We start from the raw sequence: 25,831 nt of genomic DNA on the forward strand, positions 1-25,831 counted from the left end.
GCATTTTGTGTCTGGAGGAGCACATTATAAGAACTCCTACCCTTCCTTTGGCTCTTACATTCTTTCTGCCACCTCTTTCCCAATGGACCCTGGTTGAAAGGCAATTCTTTATATTGACAGGTGAGGTATTGCTTATCTGCATGAACACCTAGTGTCTATGATTCACCCTGTGTGTTTAGCTAGTAAGTTTATCTAGGTAATGTGCTGCCAAATGTCAGTACAGCTGTAGGTCCGGGACAAGGTACAGGTAGCTATTAAGTAAAAATATTGGCAATAGCCGGGTGTGGTGGCACATGCCTTTAATCCCAGCAGTCGGGAGGCAGAGGTAGGAGGATTACTGTGAGTTCAAGGCCACCCTGAGACTACATAGTGATTCCAGGTCAGCCTGAGCAAGAGTGAAACCCTACCTCAAAAAAAAAAAAAAAAAATTATATATATATATATATATATATAGGCAATAAAGTAGTGTGGCCCACAATCTAACACAAGGCTCCTATCAATCTTAGTAAGGATAAGGAGGAAAACTGAAAGAACCAATTACAGTTTGAGGATGCCCTTTATCTGAGACCCTGAGGCACACTGGATAATTCCCAGTTCTGAATTAACCTTCCAGATCTGGGTAAAGTTTACTAAAGCCTATCCCTGGTATGGGAGAGCAATTGAATTTGTTGTGTAGTCGGGAAACATTTATTGATGGCTTGGTTTGATTCAGGTGTCTCCCATAAACGTAGGTGTTCTGAATGCTAGGACCCCAGCTGATGGAGGTTTGGGAGGCGTATTGTTGGGGGGCGGGCCTATGGGTGTTACAGCCATGTCCCCTTGCCAGTGTTTGGCACACTCCTGTTGCTATTGTCCACCTGATGTTGCCCAGGGGTGATGTCCACCCTCTGCTCATGCCATTGTTTTCACCCTGCCATGATGGAGCTTCCCCTATAGTCTATAAGCCAAAATAAACCTTTTATTTCCACAAGCTGTCTTGGTCGGGTGATTTCTGCCAGCAGTGCAAACCTGACTGCAGAGATGGGTTCCACAACACTTGGTGGCATGAGCACATCTTAAAATGACAGAAATTACCTCACACCCTTGGTGCTTATTGTTGACCATGACTGCTGATCCCATCCACATTTACTCTAAACCATGTCATTTTGTGATCCTTCTGTCCCACAAGGAGATTGGTAACTATAGCTTTGGTTCCCTGGGGTCTTGCAAAGTGCCAGTCAGCCTTGGGTGGGGGAGCATTAAAGGCAGGAGGGAGACTGGAGGATGCTTCCCCTCACCTCTTGCCTCTTGCTTCCCCAGTCCTGCAGTTAGATCCCATTGCTCTCTGTTGCCCTGGTAACCAGCTCAGCAAGAAGAAACTCAAGCTCAGCAAAGCCCCCAGCTTTTCTCTGCCCTCTAGCCTATCTCTTAGTGGGCTAAAAGAATGGCAACATGAGGGGCAATCAAACCTGTTTTAGGTGGTGACATATGCCTTTAATCCCAGCACTCAGGAGGCAGAGGTAGGAGGATCACTATGAGTTCAAGGCCACCCTGAGACTACAGAGTGATTTCCAGGGCAGCCTGGGCTAGAGTGAGACACTTCCTCAAAAAAACAAACAACAACAAAAAAAACCTGTCTTAGCCTTGCCCAACATCTTTCTAGAAGATCAGGGTCTCAGGTAAAGCTTTTTTGGGCCCCAATTTCCTCACAATTATAATTCTGTGACACTACCTTTTTATTTTTCTTGCAAGATTGCAGATGTCCTGCCAATAGGGCCTTCTGAGTCAGGACAACAGCCAAAATTTGCATCCCAAAGTCATGGGCCACCTGTAGCCCACTAAGGTTGACCAAGTGCATTGATTTTTCAAACCTGGCTATTTGAATCACCTGGGAACTTTTCTCAAGCTACCACAAGCCTCAGAGATCTCATGAGGCTGAGCTAGGGCATGGCCTGGGCATCGGCATTTCTGTAACACGCCCCTGTGAGTCTAGTGTGCTGTCTGTGGAAATCACTGCCTTAGGAAGAATGCTACTTTATGCTTTCCTCCTGGTTCAGTCACTGCCTCATATCCTCGAGTAGTTGGACGTATGCTGGAGTCCTGTTCCCTAACCTTTTAGTTTCTAGAAGTCTCTCAGTCCCTTTTATTTCCAGCCTCCACACTCCCCAATTCTTCACCCTTCTCTAACCATCCCAAATCCTGCCCAGAGAGGAGGTTACCAAGGCAACCGGCTTAATCTGGTAACTGTGGCATGTGCAGAAGAGAAGCCCTCCCCTCTTCCTATTCTGTTCCTAAAAGGCTACCTGGGAAGCTTCAAGCCACTCCAGCCAGTGTGTGCTTTCAACCCAGAGATACTGGGTGTCTGATAAAGGGAGCCTAAGAAGCTGATACTCGGGCCTTGCTTCTGAGAAGCCCACACGATGCTTTTTTATTGTTCCCTCTCCAAATCCACAGATGGGTGTGCAAAGCTTGATTTCTGTGAGTGCATGCTGTAGTGCACATGGAAGCAGATATGCACAGACAGAAACACAAGCGGAGTACACACCCTGTCAGTTTCACCACTCCCAGCTATTAGCATTCCTGTCCATGCCTGGCTAGTGCACAGTAAACAGGGGCGGAACACCGTCCAAGGAGCCTCAACCCATCTGGAACCTGGTACCACTCCCTCACATGAGAAGCCTAACCTGGATGTGTTCACAGTATGTCTACATCCCCGTCCTCCTGGGCAGTGTACCCTCAGGAACAGAATGCTCTGGCATGGGCATCATCAGTTAAGGTGTTCACCCGGTAACTTCTCCCACTGCATTGGCTTTGGTAACTCTAGGCTTGGTAACGTTGCTAGCACCTGTCATCCATCTCTATGGCCTTGCTTCCTTCTGCCACCTGGTTCGGGTGCCCTGTGCTTCTGGTCTCCTTCTGCCCTCTATCTCTTTGCACCCCATGTAGACCTGCCACGACCTGCTGCTCTCTGCCTGGCTCTTTTCCTGCCTGCCAGTACCTGCCTTACAGGCCAACCGTGCACCACCTACTATACCCTATCAGAGAAGGCAGACGGGTACCGCCCCCAGGGCCAAAGCCAGTTCACTCCAGAGGCCTTCCCAGCCCTTTTCACCTGGAGGACGCTAAAACCCCACATATTCTTGTGACAAAGACGCCAGGGGTTCAGCGGTCTCTGTGGGCCTCACCTAGCACAGGTGAACGAGTCAAGGTGTAAGGTCCTCCCTGGCTCTTTGGAATTGATGCTGAAGAGACCCGTAGTAATCCCGAACCCCAAATCCCTCTCCACTAGTAAATCATTCCCTGGCCTGTGCCCTTAATTTCTGCGTCTGCTCAGAACCCGAGACCCATTCCCGCCCCCCTCGCGGTCAGCGGCAGCGCCCAAGTTCAAGCCTCGCGCGGCCGGGGAGGTGGGCCTAGAGAAGGAGAGAGGCGGGGACTACAGGAGGGGGGGGCGCGGTCTCGGTTCTGCCACCTTCCCCCGGGCCAGGAGCGCAGCCGCCGCCGCGTCCTCGCAGCCTTGCGCTCCGCCCGCTGCCTTCTGCCGCCTCAGCCCGGCCCAGGAGCGCAGAGAGCCGGGGATTGGGGGCACCAGCCCCCCCGCAGCCTGCCCACCCTTCGGATGCAGCCGGCCGGCATGGGGGACCGCTGAGAACGGGCGCTCCTTTCCTATAGCACCACCAGCACCACCCCCGGCCACTGGCCACTGGACTCTGGCCAGCAAGCCTCGGCCACCTCTGGCTTGGGGTCCGGCGCCCGGCACGGCCCTCCGCTCTGCTCCCCCGGCGCTGAGCATCGTGTCCCCGCCTCCCCCCGCCCGCCCGCGCCTGGGACACCTGGGTCCCCCGGCGACCCCCTAGGAGAGAGGCGGGGCGGGGGGGGGGCATGAAGCCGCTGGAGAAATTCTTGAAGAAGCAGACGTCGCAGCTGGCGGGGCGGACGGTGGCGGGAGGTCCCGGTGGGGGTCCGGGGTGCTGCGGAGGGCCAGGAGGGGCTGGGGGACCCGGCGGGGGCAGCGGTCCAGCCGGGGGAGCGCGGCCGCTGCAGCGGCGTCAGAGCGTGTCTCGTCTGCTGCTCCCGGCTTTCCTCCGGGAGACCCCCGCCGAGCCGGGGCTGGAGCCGCCCCCCGAGGAGGACGGGGCAGAGCCGGTAGGGGTGCCGGAGGATCCGGGCAACCGGGGACCCTGTTGGCTGCAGCTAGACGAGGTGCCCGGGCCAGGGTCGCTCGGGTGCGGAGGACCCCTGCGCTCGCCTTCCTCGTACTCCTCGGACGAGCTGTCCCCAGGCGAGCCCTTGACTTCACCACCCTGGGCTCCCCTGGGCGCCCCCGAGCGGCCGGAGCATCTTCTGAACCGGGTTCTGGAGCGCCTAGCCGGAGGGGCCACCAGGGACAGCAGCGCCTCAGGTAAGGAGTGGGCCTGCTCATCCATCCACTTGGAGCCGGGGGTGTCCCTGCTTTCTCTTCTTGCCCTTGGGGAGTCCTGGAGGCGCTTGTGCTGGTGCAAAGGTGTCGGATGATGGGGCGGGGCGGGGGTGCTGAGGAGACATCGAAGTGGTGCAGGGAAGAGATGGAGGCAGTGCCCTCCTTTCTCTCCCCAGCAGCTCCATTCATGGGCAAGAAGCTGGCCTCCTCTCCTCCAGCCACCTTTCCTATCCCTTGGACATTTGAGCCAGTCTCCCTTGGGTTCCTTGATGTTGTCTACCTCCTCCTGTGCCCCCCCCCACACACACCCCACAAATTAGGGCCTGACACACTAAGATGGAAGCCTCCGAGCAGAGGTTATGCCACCCCTAAAGACACGGGCAAGGCCCGAAAAGCCTGACAGGAGTCCCTGGTTGTGCCGTGCGCTGCCCACTTGGTGTGTGCGGGGGGGGGGGGGGGGGGGGGCAGTGTGGCTAAGCCCAGAGCCCAAGCTGCCTTTTGCAGGGAGGTGTCCTCCTTGGGGGTGGATTTGAAGGTCTCTCTGTGAGGGAAGGGGCTTCAAGCAAGCATCAGGGTCCCTCAGTATCCAGAAGGGTCTGGGCTTCTCTAGCTCCCATCCTTCCGGTGACATGCCTCCACATAGGGCCTCTTAAAAAAATAATAATAATAACCACACCCTGAGAGGCTTATTCCCTAAACGATGATGCTGTTTTATCCCTTCCCACCAGCACCCAGTTAAGGGGCTTTTGAGGAACTAACACTCCAGATTGCTGATTAGTGCTGAGGTAGGAGACCTACCGGTCTTTAGGTTCAGTTTCAGGCACTACACAGAACCCAGAAGCACCTGAGGTTTGGGAGTCTTAAATCAGGACCCTAAAGATGTGTGTGTGTGGTGGGGAGTGAGGGGGTTACACTTTGCTCTTCATTCGCCACAAGGAACTCCAGTTAAGGAGTGGAGTGCCACCCACGTTAGATTTTTCTCAAGGTCTGGGTGCTCTCCTTTGGTTCAGGCTGTAGTTGCCCTAGGGAGCTGACACCTTTTGGATTTAATTAGAAAAATATCAGACACACACACACAGCTCTCCTAACCATAACTTGCCGCCTACACCACACACCCTGTGTCTCTATGACACATTCCCTGGGGAGGCTGTGCGTTGGACCAGCGCCTGCTTTGCAAGAAACAGATGCCAAACTGTAGCCCCCATATCAGCCATCTCCCCCATTCTGCCCGGTGTTCCTCTTCCTTTGCTCTGGTTTCACCCTCTTAGGAGATAAAGCGGCAAAGAAAGATGTCAAGCCTCCCCATTCCTAGCTCCCATTTCTGGAGCTGGGGGTGAAGGCGAGGAGCTCTCTGGCTCACTTACAGAGCCCAGTACGTTAGCTGGGCACAGAGGAATAGGGGCCTCGTGCCGCAGACTGTGTTCACTTGCCCCTGGGGTAAGGCTCCTAAATTGTCACCCATATTATCTGGCCTGACAGGCTGGATCCCCAGAGTAACTGGTTTGGGAAACTGTCCCAGCTTAACCTGCCGTTCTGATATTTCCAACATAACCCATGTTCTCAAGCCATTTTGGTTTCCTCCCAGGGTGTGTGGGAGGCAGACTTGTGGAAGGTTCTCCACAGGCTAGCCAGAGCTTCCAAGAGGTCTAGGCAGCCCTGTCTGACCATGAGGTTCTACCCTGCTCCTCTGCTTGCCTCTGGCTTATTGAGACAAGAACAAAGAGCTGGGAGTTTGGGTTCCTTTTTCAACTCTGGACAGGAGCCGTCCAGCTCTGGGCCTCAGTTTCTCATATGTGTGAAACGAAGCATTCGAAATACATGCTCGTGCACTGGTTCTCCTCCTCCACCTTCAGAGCTAGGACGGCAACAGGGCATGGTTGAGCCAAGGGCTGTCAGGAGCCTTAGTTTTGTCCTGGAGCAATGCCTGGGGACCTGGCCCTAACCTGTCCTGGTGAGGACACCTGGCTCCCTCCCTGTGCCCTGCCTGTCTCTCTGTGCCAGGCGGCCCTGCCCCACCCTAGGGCTGGCTGCAAGTCAGGGCGACCTTGTACCTGGCTGACTGGCTGAGCCAGGCCCAGACAGGGGTGTGGAGGGAAAAGGGTGGTGAGAAGAACCCCTCCCCTCCCCCTTCCATCATTAACCCTTCCACCTCTGGGCACCCAGAGGACCTAGGATTTCTATTTAAAGATTTTGAGATCAAAGAGATGGCAGTCACTCTGTTCTCCTTTTTAATGGGGCTGGTGCCACCGGTCTAGGTAGGGAAGTTGTGAGGGGAGGCGGGGCGCATGCCCATACATCCACATGCCCCTGACCTTAACCTCTGTGTTCTATGAGTGCTCTGTTTAGAGACCCTTTTGTGGGCTACTCCTTCTTTTTTTTTTTTTCCTAGTAGATCTTAGGCATGGTGTGTGTTAGCTGACTAACTTCTCAAACACTGTGAAGGGAAGTGTTCATTGCCGTGAAAGGCACCCCCACCTCTTCCCTCCAGCTGCCTTGGCAGCTGCCAGCCCCACCCCCGCAACGGCTGCCCAAAACCTTCACACATGTGTGTGCGCGTGTGCGGAGCATGACGGGGCAGGTGGCCAGGGCTCCAGCCTGGCTAAAGGAGGCAAGAAAGGAGGGTGTAGGGTTCCCAGCTGGGGTGGTGGACGTGCCCTTCTGACATCTATGACACTCATTGACATCTACAGATATTCTGCTGGATGACATTGTCCTCACCCATTCCCTCTTCCTGCCGACGGAGAAATTTCTACAGGAGTTACATCAGTAATATCCTTTCGTGGAACGTATAAAAGGATAGACTAGGAAGGAGCCATTTTCTTCTCCCCATATCTTGGGCCAAAGTCTCCCCTAAAAAGTCATGCCCAGCTTTTATCTCACCAGCTGTGTGACTTTGAGGAGAATACTTCACTTCCAGGAGCCTCAGTTTCCTCTTCTGTCAAATGGAAGTAAATAGCAGCTGGCCTGCCTACCTATGGGTTGTTCTAAAGATCGGTTTGGTAGCAGAGGGGGGAATGTTTTGGAGACTACAGAAGGCACGCAAGTGTCAGGTGTGATTCTATTAGGGGTGTGTCTCTCCCCACTGAGGATCACTGCTCTAAACATCTACTTCCCCCATACATGGTCTGATGTCAACATCAAGTTCATGGCTATACATCAGTAGGGTCTGCTAGAGATAAGCTACTGATGAGCCTATTCATTGGGTCACGTGGCAGCATACAGCCTCTCATTGGAGACAGGTGTGTGGTCCTGGCTGGCCTGGAAGTTACTATGTGGACCAGGCTAGTCTGGAACTTGGAGGTCCTCCTGCCTCTACCTCGAGTGCTAGGATTACCAGGACATGCCACCATGCCTGGCTTCACTGAAACACTTTGGGGCCTTATTGTAAATGTCAGGCCGTTGAGTAGAATGTCACAGGTTCTCTTAGAAACATTAGACCTCACCTGGGTATGATGGCCCACAACTATAATCTCAGCACTTGGGAGATGAGGCAGGAGGATCAGGAGTTCAAGGTCAACTACGTAGTAAGTTTGAGGCCAGCTTGGGCTACGTGAGATTCTGTCTCAAAGAGAAGAAAACAAACAAAACAACAACATCAAAAAAGAAAGAAAACAGTTAAAAAGAAATCAGAACTGGGCATGGTGGTGCACGCTTTTAATCCCAGCATTTGGGAGGCAGAGGTAGGAGGATTGTCTTGAGTTCAAGGCCACCCTGAGACTACATAGTGAATTCCAGGTCAGCCTGGGCTAGAGCCAAACCCTACCTCAAAAAACAACAACAATAAAAAAAAAAAAAAAATCAGGGCTGGAGAGATTGGCTTAGCAGTTAAGGCACTTGCCTGCAAAGCCTAAGGACCCAGGTTTGATTCCCCAACACACCCACAGAAGCTAGGAGTACAAGGTGACATATGCATCTAAAATTCATTTGCAGTGTCTAGAGGCTCTGGTGCGCCCATTCTGATCTGTTCCCCTCTCTTAAATAAATAAAATCAAGATGCACAGTAAGGTCAAGTCAGGTCTGTGGGCTCCACTGTGAGTTCCCCTGACCCTGAGCTGGCCAGAGATTGGATGAATCCTGGCAGAGTGCTCTCAAGTGAAAATCTGACAAGACCAAGAATAAAATGTGGCCGGGCGTGGTGGTGCACACTAATCCCAGCACTTGGGAGGCAGAGGTAGGAGGATCACTGTGAGTTCGAGGCCACCTTGAGACTACATAGTGAATTCCAGGTCAGCCTAGGCTAGAGTGAGAACCTAACTCGAAAGAAAGATAAAAAGAGTAAAATGTGGTCAACAAAGCCATTACTACCTTACTCTGAGCAATAGCCTGGCTGACATGGGGCGGGGGGGGGGGGTATTGGCTCCAGGACCCCCAAAACGCCATTCTTTCTGTCCACAAACCCATAATAGTTGGGGACCATTTATCCTCCCATTGCCTCCCTTTCTAGTTTCCTTGCTGTCTGGCTAAAAAGTTTTCTTAACTTGGGGTCAGCTTTGTTCAGGCAAAGGGCCTGGAAGGCCCTGAGGGGTCGGGCCGCAAGCAGGCCTGTCTAGCTATGCTCCTCCATTTCTTGGATACCTACCAGGGGCTACTGCAAGAGGAAGAGGGAGCTGGCCACATTATCAAGGTGGGCCTGGGGAAGACAATGTGGGTGCATTGGCTATTAGCTTTGGACAGGGGCCACTTTGAAGGAGACACACTCCTCAAGCTGTGTCCCTTGGAAGCAATGGATCCCACCAGTGGGCCTTTGCTTATATGGGTGTGAATGCTCAAGGTGTGGAGACTCCGCCCCAGCCCCGCGCACAGAGTGATCTTCAGGGTGAGATTGCTGCCCTCACCATCTCTCTCCTCTCCCCAGGAACTGTACCTGCTAATTATGAAGGATGAGTCCCTTTACCAAGACCTCCGAGAGGACACACTCAGGCTGCACCAGCTGGTGGAGACGGCAGAGCTAAAGTGAGGGGGATGCGCCGGGGAAGGGAACAGGAAAGAGGTGCCCTGAGTTCCTCCATTATATGCCCCGGCTCTTGTAGTCTCAAAACGGTTTTATTTATTTCAGCCCCTTGCTGGAGGGTAACACAGAATACTGTCTCTAATCTCTCTCTCTCTCTCTCTCTCTCTCTCTCTCTCTCTCTCTCTCTTTTTTCTTTTCCAAGATAGGGTCTTAGTCTAGCCCAGGCTGATCTGGAATTCACTGTGTAGTCTCAGGCTGGCCTCAAACTCAGGCAATCCTCTTACCTCTGCCTCCCCAGTGCTGGGATTAAAGGCATGCGCTACCACGCCTGGATCGCACCTGACTTTTTTTTTTTTTTCATTTTTATTTTTTTATTTGAGAGTGGCAGAGAGAGAAAGAGGGAGAGAGAGAGAGAGAATGGGTGCCCCTTTATGCATCTGGCTAACGTGGGTCCTGGGGAATCGAGCCTCGAACCGGGGTCCTTAAGGCTTCCCAGGCAAGCGTTTAACCACTAAGCCATATCTCCAGCCCCACACCTGACTTTTTAATAATATATTTGTGTATGCATGTATGTATGCACACATGCATGTGTGCACACAGGCACACGCACTGGAATCTCTTGCTGCTACAAATGAACACCAGGTGCTTCCACTACTTTTTGCATCCCTGGCTGTCAGACTTTGCAGGCAACTGCCTTCAACTACTGAGTCACCTGCTCAGCTCTCCCGCTGTCTTTTCTTTTCCAGGTAGGGTCTCTCCCTCTAGCCCAGGGTGACCTGGAATTCATTATGTAGTCCCAGACTGGCCTCAAGGTGGTGGCAGCCTTCCTGCCTCTGCCTCCTGCTACTGCTGGGACTAAAGGCATGTGCCACCATGGCCTGTTGTTCCCCGCCCCCTCCCTCCCCTTCCCCCTCCCCCCCCCACCATCTTTACAGTCCATTTCCCCTTCTACTTGTTTGTTAATCTGGCAGTGTTCTGGCAAATACTTAACAATGTACTTTAAGTGGGGGGGGGGGCAGAAAAAAAGAGCCTAGGTTTATTTTATTTTTTTTCCTGATTCCCATGATGTAAATTCTCTTACCATGGTTGATTTCAAGCTATCATGATGATGTCACGATGTGGAGTTGGGAAGAGATGTGCAGTAATGGGCTGTTATGTAGCATCCCCCCCCCCACTGATATAAACATGTGAATCATATGAATTATATGAAGAACATAAATAATAGTAAGCTGTGGTAATTACCTTTTTTTTTTTTTCGAGGTAGGGTCTCACTCTAGCCCAGGCTGACCTGGAATTCACTATGGGGTGTCAGGGTGGCCTCAAACTCACAGCGATCCTCCTACGTCTGCCACCCGAGTGTTGGGATTAAAGGCCTGCGCCACCATGCTGGCTTTTTTTTTTTTTTTTCCCCTTTGGACAGGATTTTGCTGTGTAGCCTTGCCAGGTCTAGAATCAGTGATCCTCCTGCCACCTCTGCCTCCAACATAATGGAGTTGTAGTTGTATGCACCATGCGTAGCTGGAAACTACCTCTGTTTTGTTTTGTTTTCACATAGGGTCTTGCTTTAGCCCAGGCTGACCTGGAATTCACTATGTCACTATGTAGTCTTAGACTGGCCTTGAACTCACAGTGATCCTCAGCTTCTTGAGTGTTGGGATTAAAGGTGTGCGCCTTCATGCCCAGCTTGAAACTACCTTTTTTTAATATCATTTTTTTTATTGACAACTTCCATGATTATAAACAATATCCCGTGGTAATTCTCTCCCTCCCCCCACTTTCCCCTTTGAAACTTCACTCTCCATCATATCCCCTCCCCTCTCAATATCAGTCTCTTTTACTTTGATGTCATGATCTTTTCCTCCTATTTGATAATTTATTTGACTATGTTTATAAAATGCATATAGGGCTGGAGAGATGATTTAGCAGTTAAGGCGCTTGTCTGCAAAGCCAAAAAGGACCCAGATTCAACTATTCAGGACCCATGTAAGCCAGATGCACAAGGTGGTACATACATCTGGAGTTCGTTTGCAGTGGCTGGAGCCCTGGCATGCCTATTCTCTCTCTCTTTTTTTTAATTTTAAAATATTTTTATTTATTTATTTGAGAGAGAAGCAGCAGCAGATAGAGAGAATGGGCATGCCAAGGCCTCCAGCCACTGCAAACAAACAAACTCCAGATGCATGCGCCCCTTGTGCATCTGGCTTATGTGGGTCCTGGGGAATCAAACCAGGGTCCTTGGGCTTCACAGGCAAATGCCTTAACCACTAAGCCATTTCCCCAGTCCTTAAATATTTTTTAATATTTTTATTTATTTATTTATTTTTTTTTTTTTTGAGGCAGGGTCACGCTCTAGTTCAGGCTGACTTGGAATTCACTATGTAGTCTCAGGTTGGCCTCGAACTCATGGCAATCCTCCTACCTTTGCCTCCCAAATGCTGGGATTATTTATTTACTTGTAAGCAGAAAGAGATAGACAGACAGAGAGAATAGATACACCAGGGCCTCAAGCCAGTGCAAATAAACTCCAGATGCATGTGCCACTTGGTACATCTGGCTTTATGTGGGTACTTGGGAATTGAACCCAGGTTGTTAGGCTTTGGAGGCGAGTGCCTTAACCACTGAGCCATCTCGCTCTCTCAAATAAAAGTAAAGTATATTTTAAAACTATATATAATAAACATACTATATATGCATATTCATGAATGTCTTTAATCATCTATACGTACATATAGTATATAATGACTGTTTTTTGTAAATCTTTATTTATTTATTTATTTGAGGAGAGAATGAATGGGTATGCCAGAGCCTCCAGCCACTGCAAAGGAACTCCAAATGCATGCGCCCCCTTGTGCATCTGGCTTACGTGGGTCCTGGAGAATCGAACTGGGATCCTTTGGCTTTGCAGGCAAATGCCTTAACTGCTAGGCCATCTCTCCAGCCCAGTGGCTGTTTTTTTTTTTTTTTTTTTTTTTTTTTTTATGCAAGAGAGAAAGAGAGTGAGAGAGAGGTTAGGGACCTCAGGTCCTCCAGCCACTGCAGTTGAACTCCAGATGTCTGCACCCCCTTATGCGCATGCGCTACCTTGCACATTTGTGTCAGTGTACCTGGCTTACGTGGCAACTGGAGAGTTGAACATGAGTCCTTAGGCTTCTCAGGCAAGCGCCTAACTGCTAAACCGTCTTTCCAGCCCAATGGCTGTGTTTTAAAACCAGCTGGTAGCTGGGCATGGTGGCACATTCTGGCAAACCTGGCTACTCAGGAGGCTGAGGCAGGAGCATCACAATTTCGAGGCCTGCTTGGACTACAGAATGGATACAAAGCCAACCTGGGTTACAGAGTGAGTTTTGGGCACCTTAGTGAGACTCTGTCAAATTCCAAAATAATATAAGGGAATCAGAGCATAGCTCGGTGCCTGACTAGCGTGGGTAAGGCCTGTGTGCGCTCCCCAGTGCCACAAATAGACAAAAAAATACAGTTTCCCAAAAGTAAATTCATGAGCCCACGTGAGCTTCCAGCTACCACTGCATCCATTTCTCTCTTTTTCCTGTTTTTCTCCTGTCCATTCCTACTGTCACAAGCCTCCTGTCAGCCTTACTATCTGTCACCTGGTTACTGCCACAGCCTCCTATCCAGGGCTTCAGCTCCGGCCACGCGCCTTTCTCCCTTCTCCATGCTGACACCAGAGCGATCTTTCAAACTCGCAGAGATGATGCCATCACTCTCCTGTCCCTAAAGCATCCTTGTTCCCCACTGCCTCCAAGACAAAGATTCCAGCTGGGCGTAGTGGCACACACCTCTAATTCCAGCACTCGGAAGGCAGAAGTAGGAGGATCACTGTGAGTTCTAGGCCAGCCTGAGACTAACAGAGTGAATTTCAGGTCAAATTGGGCTAGAGTGAGACCTTACCTCAACCCCCCACCCCCATAAAAAGAAAGAAAGAAAGAAAAGAGAAATTCAGAAAGAACTAATTCCATTCAGTCCTCAAGAACTCTGAGTGTGGCCGGGCGTGGTGGCGCACACCTTTAAACCCAGCACTCGGGAGGCAGAGATAGGAGGATCACTGAGAGTTTGAGGCCACCCTGAGACTATATAGTGAGTTCCAAGTCAGCCTGCACTAGCGTGAGACCCTATCTCAAAAACAAAACAAAACAAAACAAAAAACCTCTGAGTGTGTGCATGTGGTAAGAGATGACATGAACATAAACAATATTGTTCTGGCGGTTTACAGCAGTTAAAAATGATCTTTGCTCATGAGTGTGTGGGTCTGAGAAGGACCCCTGAGAGAGGTGGCATTTGACTCGAGTCACTTGGACAGCTATCCCATGTTGATCCTTGGCCTCTCTTCAGACCCCCTTAAACACACCTGAAATGAGCTGGTGCTCCCTTGACCCTCTTCTAGTACCCATGCCTAATGCCCCTGCCTGGTGCTCCATCCATGCTCCTGGCAGGGCCTACTGATGCCCAGCTGTGTTCCTACCAGGATTCCAGAGGAGAGCCAGCCACCCAGCAAGCAGGTTAAGCCCCTCTTCCGCCACTTCCGCCGGATAGATTCCTGTCTGCAGACCCGAGTGGCCTTCCGGGGATCAGATGAGAGTGAGTGTGGCTACTAAGATGGACAAGCCTTCCCAAGTAGGTCGGAGGGACATGTGGGGGCCTCTGGGTATCTTCAGAGCCTGGCCTCTGATATGGTGCAGAGGCAGCCTGGAGGGACCTATGCCCAAGCTGCCCCTCTGCCATCTTTTGAAGAGCCACTCTCCTGTCTGCCTGCAGTCTTCTGCCGGGTCTACATGCCTGACCACTCTTACGTGACCATACGCAGCCGCCTCTCAGCATCTGTGCAGGACATTTTGGGCTCTGTGACAGAGAAGCTGCAGTACTCCGAGGAGCCTGCGGGGCGGGAGGACTCCCTCATCCTGGTGGCTGTGGCCTCCTCAGGAGGTGAGGCTCAGCGCCCTGGGCAAGGGTAAAGACTGAATTCTGGGCCCCTTGCTCCTTAATATGTTGTCCTATGACCATGTACCTCAACTGGGAGGTTGTTAAAGAAATACAGCATCCATGGTGGGCAGATGGCTCAGTGGTTAAAGGCACCTGCTTGCAAAGCCTTCCAGCCTGGGTTTGATTCCCTAACACCCACGTAAGTCTAGACACAAAGTAATGCATGCATTTGGCATTCAATTGGAGCAGCAAGAGATCCTAGGGTATACACACAAAAAAATACAGCATGCCAAAGCCTACCCCAAGATTGCCACATCAGAACCTAAATTTGAAGAAAACCCTCAGGTGATTCCTAGGCCCACTTAAATTTGAGACTCAGTGGTCCAGAACTCACCTGGATGCCACCTATGATCCACCTGGAGATTGTGTTCTGGCCACCCTGAAATTACAGAGTGAGTTCCAAGTCAGCCTGGGCTAGAGTAAAACCTTACCACAGGCTGGAGAGATGGCTTGCCTGCAAAGCCTAAGACCCATGTTCTACTTTCCAGATCCCATGTAAGCCAGTTGCACAAAGGTGAGGCAAAAGCAAAGTTGCACATGCCCACTAGGTGGCGCAAGCATCTGGAATTTGATTGCAGTGGCCCTGGTGCGTCAATTCCCTATCTCCTCTCTGTCTCTCTTGCTCTCTCTAAAATCATTTTTAAAAAACCCTATCTCGAAAAACCAAAACAAATTATTACAGAGAAAGAGAGGCAGAAAGAGAAAATGGGTGCACTAGGGCTTCTAGCCATTGCAAACAAACTCCAGATGCATACATCACATTGTACATCTAGCTTTATGTGGGTACTGGGAAATCAAACCCGGGTCCTTAGGCTTTGCAGTCGAGTGCCTTAACTGCTGAGCCATCTCTCTAGCCCCATTGTTGCTTTTTTTTTTTTTTTTTTTGGTGCTGAAGACACAGTCCTATGGGAGGGCAGAGCCAGCACTTTAGCATAGTAAGTCAGTCTCTTTCTCTATAAACCCCAGGCTGGCTTGGAATTCCTGATCCTTCTTGCCTCAGCCTCCCCAGTGCTGGATTTCAGGCATGCTCTACCATCCTCAGCCTTATTTTCTCTTAAGAATAAAAACTCCTGCCAGGCATGGTGGCACACACCTTTGAATCTCAGCACTTTGGAGGCAGAGGTAGGAGGATCACTGTGAGTTCAAGACACCCTGAGACTCCATAGTGAATTCCAGGTCAGCCTGAGCTTCAGTGAGACCCTTGCCTTGGGGGGGGGGGGGAATGACACAGGGATGAAAAAATGTGCGGTGAACACAAAAGAATATTGTATGATGAATATTGTATGCATGGAGGACAAGTAAATGCAAAATAAATAATTTGACAAGTTTCAGGTAAATACAGTGTAGACTGATAACAGAGTCCCACTAGTCTAGAATGTTTCGGCGCGGGAATTAGGGGTTTCTTGATGGAAATAGTGAGGGTACTGGGTATGAGAGGGTGCTGGTTGTGTGAGGGTACTGGGTGTTTGTGGATACTGGTGGCTGAGGCTGAGCAACCCATTCTCCTGCAGAGAAGGTCCTTCTGCAGCCAACAGAGGACTGTGTTTTTACCACACTGGGCATCAACAGCCACCTGTTTGCCTGTACCCGGGACAGCTATGAGGCTTTGGTAAGAACTCCTTCCAAAGGCCTTGGTTGGGAATGAGGGCTAAGGGGGCACTGGGAGCAGCCCCTTGCCCTTTTGCCAGAAGCCCAGACCCTCTTACCCTCCCTGCCACCAGGTGCCCCTTCCTGAGGAGATCCAGGTCTCTCCTGGAGACACAGAGATCCACCGAGTAGAACCCGAGGATGTTGCCAACCACCTCACCGCCTTCCACTGGGAGCTGTTCAGATGCGTGCATGAGGTAGGTCTGAGGCTGCGGCTGCAGGGATGAGCGTGCCGCCGGGAGTCGGTGTTGGCAGCAGAAAGTTCTGGTTAGAAGGGGACTAGATAGTGTACAGCAGTAACCACTGTAAGCCTTTGTCCTCTAATCTGAAAAAAAAAAGGGGATAGGCAGATAGCTGGGCACGATGGCACACACATGCCTTTAATACCAGCACTCAGGAGGTAGAGGTAGGAGGATCCCTGTGAGTTTGAGGCCACCCTGAGGCTATATAGTGAATTCCAGGTCAGCCCACAGAGGCCCAACCTTGAAAAAACAAAACAACAAAAAAAAAAAAAACCCTGAAAATCTGGCACACAGAGAAAGCTTCTGGAACATAATGGTTCAAGTCCTAAATGCTCCTTACACAGAATCTGACTCAGGGTTAGTATTTTGTTTGTTTGTTTTTTTTGAGGTAGGGTCCCACGCTAGCTCAGGCTGACCTGGAATTCACCATGTAGTCTCAGGGCGGCCTTGAACTCATGGTGATCCTCCTACCTCTGCCTCCCGAGTGCTGGGATTAAAGGCGTGCGTCACCATGCCCAATAGGGTTAGTATTTTATTTTATTTTATTTTATTTTATTTTATTTTATTTTATTTTATTTTATTTTATTTTATTTTTTCATTTTTTTAGGGTTAGTATTTTTTTAATGCTGACTATTGGATTGGGGATGTAGTTCAGTTGGTAGCGTGCTTGCCTAGCAGTCACCAAATCCTGGGTTTTACCCATAGCACCCCATGGACTTGGTAGCTCATGCCTGTAATCCCAGCATTCAGGAGGATCAGAAGTTCAAGGGCATCCTCAGCTACATAGTGAGTTCCTGACCAGCTTAGGATCCATGAGACCCTGTCTCAAAATAAAACATCATGACCGGTGTGGTGGTGCACGCCTTTAATCCCAGCACTGGGGAGGCAGAGGTAGGAGGATCACAGTGAATTCGAGGCCACCCTGAGACTACATAGTGGATTCCAGGTCAGCCTAGGCTAGAGACCCTACCTCGAAAAAAAAAAAGAAAGAAAGAAAGAAGGGAGAGAGGGAGGGAGGGAGGGAGGGAGGGAGGGAGGGAGGGAGGAAGGAAGGAAGGAAGGAAGGAAGGAAGGAAGGAAGGAAGGAAGGAAGGAAGGAAGGAAGGAAGGAAGGAAGGAAGGAAGGAAGGAAGGAAGGAAACAAAAAGGTAGTGACAACAGTGTCTCTCAGGTGGTGGATCTTGAGGATAAGTCAGACTTTAGCAAGTGCCTGGCCCCTCCCAGTGGCTCACCTGGCAGTGGGAGATGCGGCTGTCTAGTCTCTGTGAGCTCATCCTGTCCCGCTTGTCCTAACCCCCACCCGCGCTCCCTTCCCGCGCCCCTGCGGCCCTGCGGCGGCGGGTGCAGCTGGAGTTCGTAGACTACGTGTTCCACGGAGAGCGCGGTCGCCGGGAGACGGCCAACCTGGAGCTGCTGCTGCAGCGCTGCAGCGAGGTCACCCACTGGGTGGCCACCGAGGTGCTGCTCTGTGAGGCTCCGGGCAAGCGCGCGCAGCTGCTCAAGAAATTCATCAAGATCGCGGCCATGTGCGTGCCAGGGTCGGCGGGAGGCGGGGCGGCCGCGGCCAGTCCCCACGCCCCGGGGCCCCCCCCCTTGACCCCAGCTCCCCCTCTTGCAGATGCAAGCAGAACCAGGACCTCTTGTCCTTCTACGCTGTGGTCATGGGGCTGGATAACGCTGCCGTCAGTCGCCTGCGGCTCACCTGGGAGGTGAGGAGATCCTTCTCAGTCCTCCTCCTGCCAAAGTGCCGAGGTTAGCCGTCCCGCCTCCGGAGGTGGACATGCTGGTGTCCCCCACAGCCACAGCGTGGCCTTCAAGGGCTGCTGCTGGCAATCTATTTCAGTTGGAAGCAACTGCCCTCTTCTGGCCGCTACAGCTCCCAGGGCAACGACGCGTTTGGCTGCTGTCTTTGTGCAGATTAGTAAAAAGTCGGTATCCAGGGGGCCAGGAAGATGGCTCGGTGGTTTAAGCGCTTTGCCATGCAACTCTTGAGTACCTGACTTCAAATCTCCAAACTTGGCATAGGAAGCCTGGAGGCTGTGGCAGGCTCCCGAAATTCCAGTGAGCCTGGGGCAGAAAGGGAGGTGAGACAGGGAAATTTCCTGGAAGTTTACCAGTGAAGCCGTGAACAAGAAACTCTGCCACAAATGAGGTGGAAGGCAAGGACTGACCTGAAAGTTGCCCTCTGACCTCCAGGTGCTCTGTGACACATCGCATGCACGCATTCTCTCTTTCTCTTTTTGTTTTTTTAATATTTTTTATTTATTTGACACAGAGAGAAAGGGGGAGAGAGAGAGAAAGAATGGGCACACCAGGGCCTCCAGCCACTGCAAACGAACTTCAAACGCCCATGCCCCCTTGTTCATCTGGCTAACGTGGGTCCTGGGGAATCGAACCTGGGTCCTTTGGCTTTTCAGGCAAATGCCTTAACCGCTAAGCCATCCCTCCAGCCTTCTCTCTTTCTCTTTTAATTAACCAATTTTATTTATTTTTTAAACTTATTTATTTATTTGCAAGCAGAGAGAAAGAGAGATAGAAGACAGACAGACAGAGAATGGGCCCTGCAAACGGACTCCAGAACCCAGATGTGCCCCTTGTGCATCTGGCTTATGTGGATCCTGGAAAAATCAAACCTTTGGCTTCACAGGCAACCGCCTTAACCACTAAGCCATCTCTTCAGCACCCCCCCGATTTTTTTTATTTGATACGTACGTACATATCATACATACATACATATATACATACATACGTATATAAACATATATATATAGGGGGGGAGAGAAAGACGAAAGAGAATGGACATGCCAGGGCCTGTAGCCACTGCAAGCAAACTCCAGATGCATGTGCCATTGTGTGCATCTGGTCTTATGTGGGTACTGGGGAATTGAACCCGGGTCCTTAGGTTTTGCAGGCAAGTGCCTAAACTGCTAAGCCATCTCTCCAGGCCTTCTCTTTGTTCTCTTTTTCTCTCACACATACCCCAAATAAAATAAAAATTAAGAAATAGCCGGGTGTGGTGGTGCACACCTGTAATCCCAGCACTCGAGAATCAGACATAGGAGGATCACCGTGAGTTCAGGGCCACCCTGAGACTACATAGTGAATTCCGGGTCAGCCTGGGCTACAGTGAGACCCTACCTCGAAAAGCCAAAAAGGAAAAAGCCAGACTCCCCAGCCTAGTGTGAGTGGCCATGGCTACCAGAGCAGAGTCTCTGCTGAGTTTCAGCCCACACTCCGTGGGAGCATTTTTGCTTGTGACAACTACAGTAAGCCGAGGTCTCACTTTCCCCCAAAACAATTCATCCCTTGAGTTGTTCTGGGCTCCCTGGCCTAGCCTTAGGGCTGACTTACTTCCCTACCCACTAGCTTCCCAGGCCCGGAAAGACATGGCAGCCCTTCACCCTCTAAGGAAGATTAGTCAGACGCTCCCGTTGAACTCTAGGAGCTTCCACACTGACGTTTCTTCTTCCTTCAAACTGTAGAAGCTGCCAGGGAAATTCAAGAACTTGTTCCGCAAATTCGAGAACCTGACGGTGAGTGGGTTTGGCTTTCATCTGCCCTTGGAGAGTGAGAGACATCTTTGGGGTACACTGGGACTGTCTATCTCTGATCCCTCTTCTGTGGAATGCTAGGACCCCTGCAGGAACCATAAAAGCTACCGAGAAGTGATTTCCAAAATGAAGCCCCCTGTGATTCCTTTCGTGCCTCTCATCCTCAAAGGTGAGTCGCTCCCACCCCAGCGTAGCTTTCCTGGCCACTTTCCCATGTTCCAGCTCTGACTCGCAGTTCCCCTACCAACCCAGCAGTGAGTGCTCACTTATGAAAGAGCCCCCCCAGCCTGAGTGGGATCTGGGGGCAGGTGAAGGGTCCTTGTGCAGTGGCTCTTTGGATCCTCTCCTACCCTGTCCTCACATCTACCTCTCTCCATCCCTAGACCTGACCTTCCTGCATGAGGGGAGTAAGACCCTTGTGGATGGTTTGGTGAACATTGAGAAGCTGGTAAGTGGCACTGCCAGCCCCTGTCCAGTGAGTGAGAGGCTGGGTCCTCCCCCTCTCTCCTGTCACCTCCCCAAAATAGCATCTTTCTTCCATGGTGCCCAGCTTGCCTGACAGACTCTCGACTGTCTCCCTGGTGCCATCGCTGTGGTAACCAACCCCACAGGTGGCGAGGCTGACAGTCATTTTGGAGGGCAACTCTAGCTCCCTCTCTTGGCACTTTGCTATACTCCCTCTTTTGGCCCTTCAAGAGGCTCCCTGCCCCCAGCCAGGTTACTGAATACTGGAGACAGTGAAACCCACCGAGAGGTGGAGCCTGGAGGGGGGAGGCCTGTCTGTGTGTGCCCTAATCCCTTATCATCTCCCAGCATTCAGTGGCAGAGAAAGTGAGGACAATTCGCAAATACCGGAGCCGACCCCTCTGTGAGTACCCGGGGCCCAGAGGACATTTTGGCTAGAACTCTTGTGGAGTGGGAGAGTTTGGGGAGGAGACCCTGCTCAAATGTGTATTTTCTTACACTAGTCAGTTCTTCATTCTCTCCTTGGGCCTCTTGCCAACACCAGTTTGGGTTCTGCCCTTTTGCCCTGCTTTCTCCGGTATGTGTGTAGATCATGAGGGAAGACTAGGAACCTGACCCCCCCCCCTTCTCTCCCTGTCCCCCAGGCCTGGACATGGAGGCTTCGCCCCATCACCTGCAGACCAAGGCCTATGTGCGCCAATTCCAGGTCATCGACAACCAGAATCTCCTCTTTGAACTCTCCTATAAGTTGGAGGCGAACAGTCAGTGACAGCGGAGGGGCCCGGCCGCCCCCACTAGGGTCCTTGGCACCTGGCACTCAAGCACTTTGCACAATACTCTGACCAACCCACGTCGGATACCTGCTCCCTGGAGCAAGTTCCGGCCCAGAGGGACGCGCTGCGTAGGGCTACAGGGATGCCTCAGCCGGCTTATCCTGCCCAAGTCCTCTTGCTGCGCTCAAGCCCAAACCACCCTTTGCTGGTTCCTGCCCTCTCCGCGAAAGAGGACAGACAGTCTCAGTGCCTCACCACCCACTGAGGCCGGCTCCCAAGTAGGAAGAAAGTGCTCCCCTTTCCCTGCTCGGCTCAGAATTGCATCCTGAGGGGGAGAGAAGGACACCCTTCTTTTCTGCCACCTGTCCAGCTTCCTCCATCAGGACTGAATGTATAACGTGTGTGTGTGTGTGTCTGTCTGTCTGTCTGTCTCCTTTTAGGGAGCAAGAGCACATCTGACAATGGAGGGGCAGCTAGCATGAGTGTTGTGGAGAGGACTCTTCTGTTTGGCGCTACCCTTGTCTGCTCTGTTCCCCGACACTCCCTGTTCAGCTTCCTGCTGCCCTGCACACCTAGACTTGTGGGGGCCAACCTGCAGCCTAGGGCAGACAGCAGCAGCAGGCAGGAGGGGTACTCCTCAGCTCCTGCAAGCAGCCCCCATCCTACCCTCCCCAAGACCCTTGGGTTGGCTCCAGTGAGAGGCTAAAAGATGCTCAGGGAAGAACAGGCCTAAGCTGCCTAAGGGACCCTCCCCCTCTGCCTCGTACTGGGTGAAGCACAGCGGTATCGGGGAGCTAGGGGTGTCTGCTCCCCACACTCCTGAGGGGGAGTTGTCATCCGTCTGACTCTGTGTGACATCAACCACACCGCGTCCCTCTCCCTGTCTCGACGCCCCTTTGTCCTCCTGTAGAGCCTGGGCCACATAGATCTCTACCTAGAGCAGGCAGGGGGACCGCAGGGGCTGTGAAGATGAAACTGGACTTTGGCCTTTTATTACCTCTCGGTCGCCCATCCCCCTCCCATACTGGGCTCAAGGGCTGAGGGGTGCTGAGGCTCCCGGAGCAGCCTCCCTCTCCTCCTGGCACCTCTTTCCCTTCTGACGGAAGCAGTGAGGGGCTGAAGCGGCAAACTCAGCTGCTGCTCCCCATCGGCTCGGGGAGTGTATATAGATGTGTTTTTTTTTTCTTTTTTTTACCCAAAACTCTGGAATTGTACATTTATTTTTTAAAAACTCGAAGAGGGAAAGAACCTTGTATCATATGTACACATTGTATCATAGTTATGTTGTACAGTCCCTTTTATACAGCAGTCTGTCTGGTTCCTGCCCCTCCCCAAAAAATGTCCATGGACTTGGCGTGGCCCTTGTCCCCCACACCTCTAACAGTGCCCGCGATCCCTCCTGCTTCCTGCCTCTTCCCTGCAAGGGCCTAAGCTGGCTCTGCCCCCTGCTGCCCAGACTTCCTGCCCTGCCTCAAGACCCCCTCCAATTCCAGCCCCCCCTGTCCTTCTCGAACACTGCCACCCCTGGCCCCTTCTTAGCTGCTGCTTGCCTCTGGCCTTGACCCTTGTTCCGCTGCTTCCCAGGGGTCCCCGGTCTCCATTCACACCCGGAAACTTTCAACTGAGTGAACCATGTGCATCGTACAGGCTCAATTGCCACTGCAGAAACCCACTAAAGCCTATGACTCCGCCTCCTGCTGTTCTCTATGCTGTTTCCTTGAAGCTGGGGGAGGGCTGAGGTGCAAGACTCCTCAAGGCCTCTCGGAAGTTTATCTGGGGTGACCTGGATAATGTAGGTGAGAGGAAAAGGTGCCAGGCTCACAAGACCTTGCACCTGTGTGTCTGGAGCTCAGACCCACAGTTTTTGTTCTGACGTGTGTTCTAGGTGGTGTCCCTAGGTCACACTTACTTATACCCCTGTGAGGTCCTCAGGTAAAGGAAGTCAGTTTACAGGGCAAGATGCACAGGCCTGCTACCTTAACTCTTTTGGAGATAGCATGAGCTCTTCATGCAGCCAAGAGTTACCAGGCCTGGACTGGAGAGATGGCTCAGCAGTTAAGGCATTTGCCTGCGAAGCCTACGGACCCTGGTTTGAGCCCCCAATATCCACGTAAACCAGATGTACAAGGTGGCACATGCATCTGGAGTTCATCTGCAGTGGCTGGAGGCCCTGGCTCACTCATTCATTCTCTATCTGCCTCTTCTCTCTCTAAATAAATAAATACAATTAAAAAAAAAAAAAAAGCTGGGCATGGTGACTCATGCCTTTAACCCCAGCACTTGGGTGGCCTAGGTAAGAGGATCGCCAAGAGTGTGAGGCCACCCTGAGACTACATAGTGAATACCAAATCAGCCCAGGGTTAGGGTGAGACCCTACTTCGAAAAAAAGGCAAGAGAGATGGCTTAGTGGTTAAGGAACTTGCCTGTGAAGCCTAAGGACCCAGGTTTTATTCTCCAGGTCCCATGTAAGCCAGATGCACATGGTGATGCATGCATCTGGAGTTTGTTTGCAGTGGCTAGAGACCCTGGCGCACTCATTCTCACTCTCCATCTCTCTAGTAAATTGATAAAATAAGGGCTGGAGAGATGGTTTAGCAGTTAAGGCACTTGCCTTAACTTAAGGACCATGGTTCAATTCCCCAATACTCACATAAGCTAAGTGTGCAAGGTGGCACATATATCTGGAGTTTGTTTCCAGTGGTAGGAAACCCTGATGTGTGTGAATTCTCATTCTGTCTGTCTTCTATCTCTCTCTCTGCTTACAAATAAAAAATATTTTAATTGATTATTAAATCTTAAAAAAAAAAAAGAGCCAAAGCCAGGCGTGGTGGCGCACGCCTTTAATCCCAGCACTCGGGAGGCAGAGGTAGGAGGATTGCCATGAGTTCAAGGCCACCCTGAGATGACAGAGTTAATTCCAGGTCAACCTGGACCAGGGTGAGACCCTACCTCGAAAAACAAAAACAAACAAAAACAAAAAAAAGAGCCAAGAGTGGTAGGCATGCCTTTAATACCAGCACTCAGGAAGATCACAGAGAGTTCAAGGCCATCCTGAGACTACATAATGAATTCCAGGTCAGCCTGGACTAGAGTGAAATTCTACCTCAGAAACTACAACAAAAAGAGTTACCAGGGGCTGGAGAGATGGCTTAGTGGTTAAGCGCTTGCTTATGAAGCCTAAGGACCCCAGGTCGAGGCTCGATTCCCCAGGACCCACGTTAGCCAGATGCACAAGGAGGCGCACGCGTCTGGAGTTTGTTTGTAGTGGCTGGGGGCCCTGGCGCACCCATTCTCTCTCACTCTCTCTCTCTCTTCTTCTCTCTGTCCATTACTCTCAAATAAATAAATAAATAAATAAATAAATAAATAAATAAATAAATAAATAAATAAATAAAAAAAGAGTTACCAGGCCTGCCAAGATAGGAACACACTGAGCCCATATTAGCTCTCACCTTAGCCTGAGCTTCTGCAGACACTGCATATTTGCATATTCAAATAGCTCCCTGGGAGTCCTTGAGCTTGATTCATCCTCCCTCAGTCTTCATCTCAGAAAATGGTCCTTCCTCCGTCTGCCTGGAATTTTTTTTTTTTTTTTTTTTTTGAGATAGGGTTGTTCCACTCTAGTCCAAGCTGACCTGGAATTCACAATGTAGTCTCAGGGTGGCCTCAAAGTCAAGATGATCCTCCTACCTCTGCCTCCTGAGTGCTGGGATTAAAGGCGTGCACCACCACGTCTGGCTGTTTATGCTTTTTTGAGGTAGAGTCTCACTGTAGCCCAGACTAAAGTGGAACACACTGTAGTCTAGGCTGGCCTCAAACTCAGGATGATCTTCCAACCTTACCCTCTAGAGCGCTGAGATTAAAAGATATGATCCATCATGCTGGGCTGGAATTTTTGTTTTGTTTTATTTATTCATTCATTCATTCATTTATTTTCATGATAGTGTCTCATTCTGGAATTCACTCTGTAGTCTCAGGGTAACTTTGAACTCACAGCAGTCCTCCTACCTCTGCCTCCCGCGAGTGCTGGGATTAAAGGTGTGAGCCACTTGTCCCAGTTTAGAAGCCTTTTTCTTTTAATATTTTATTTATTTGAGCGCCGGGCGTGGTGGCGCACGCCTTTAATCCCAGCACTCGGGAGGCAGAGGTAGGAGGATCACCGTGAGTTTGAGGCCACCCTGAGATGACAGAGTTAATTCCAGGTCAGCCTGGACCAGAGTGAGACCCTACCTCGTAAAACCAAAAAAAAAAAATTTTATTTATTTGAGAGTGAGAGAGAATGTGCATGCCAGGGCCTCTAGCCATTGCAAACAAACTCCAGACACTTGTGCCACCTGGTGCATCTGGCTTACGTGGGTTTTGAGGAATTGATCAAACCCGGGTCCTTAGACTTTGCAGGCAAGTGCCTTAACTGCTAAGCCATCTCTCCAGCATCCCCATTGTGTGTGTGTGTGTGTGTGTGTGTGTGTGTGTGTGTGTGTGTGTTTTGAGGCAGGTTCTCCCTGTAGACGAGGCTGACCTGAGATTCACTATGTATTCTCAGACTGGCCTCAAATTCACAGTGATCCTTCTACCTCAGCCTCCAAAGTGCTGGATTTAAAGGTGAGCGCCACTATGACCAGCCAATAATTGGAACTATTGTATGTTGCTGATGGGAATATAAAATTGTGTCACTGCTTTGGAAAACTGGTACCATGACCCATCACTTCCATGACTAATGGTACACCCAAGAGAAATATTAAAGATAGATATAACAATAATCATGAGAAGTTTTACCTTTTTTTCCAAGATAGAGTTTGCTATGTAGC

General features: G+C 51.0%; 1 protein-coding gene across 1 annotated transcript; it reads left to right on the top strand.

Annotated features, from left to right (window-relative positions):
* The first annotated feature begins 3,861 nt into the window (after nt 1-3,861).
* Nucleotides 3,862-22,205, top strand: Rapgefl1 (Rap guanine nucleotide exchange factor like 1). Its single transcript, XM_004655444.2, has 15 exons — nt 3,862-4,381; nt 7,090-7,168; nt 8,888-9,023; nt 9,255-9,352; nt 13,831-13,943; nt 14,121-14,288; nt 15,857-15,954; nt 16,067-16,189; nt 17,582-17,760; nt 17,853-17,943; nt 19,717-19,767; nt 19,867-19,954; nt 20,169-20,233; nt 20,599-20,653; nt 20,895-22,205. The coding sequence occupies exons 1-15, from the start codon at nt 3,862-3,864 to the stop codon at nt 21,017-21,019; spliced, it is 1,989 nt and encodes a 662-aa protein (XP_004655501.1). The 3' UTR covers nt 21,020-22,205.
* Nucleotides 22,206-25,831: the final 3,626 nt, after the last annotated feature.

The sequence above is a fragment of the Jaculus jaculus genome, chromosome 9 (assembly GCF_020740685.1).
Source record: "Jaculus jaculus isolate mJacJac1 chromosome 9, mJacJac1.mat.Y.cur, whole genome shotgun sequence".
Taxonomy (NCBI): Eukaryota; Metazoa; Chordata; class Mammalia; order Rodentia; family Dipodidae; genus Jaculus; species Jaculus jaculus.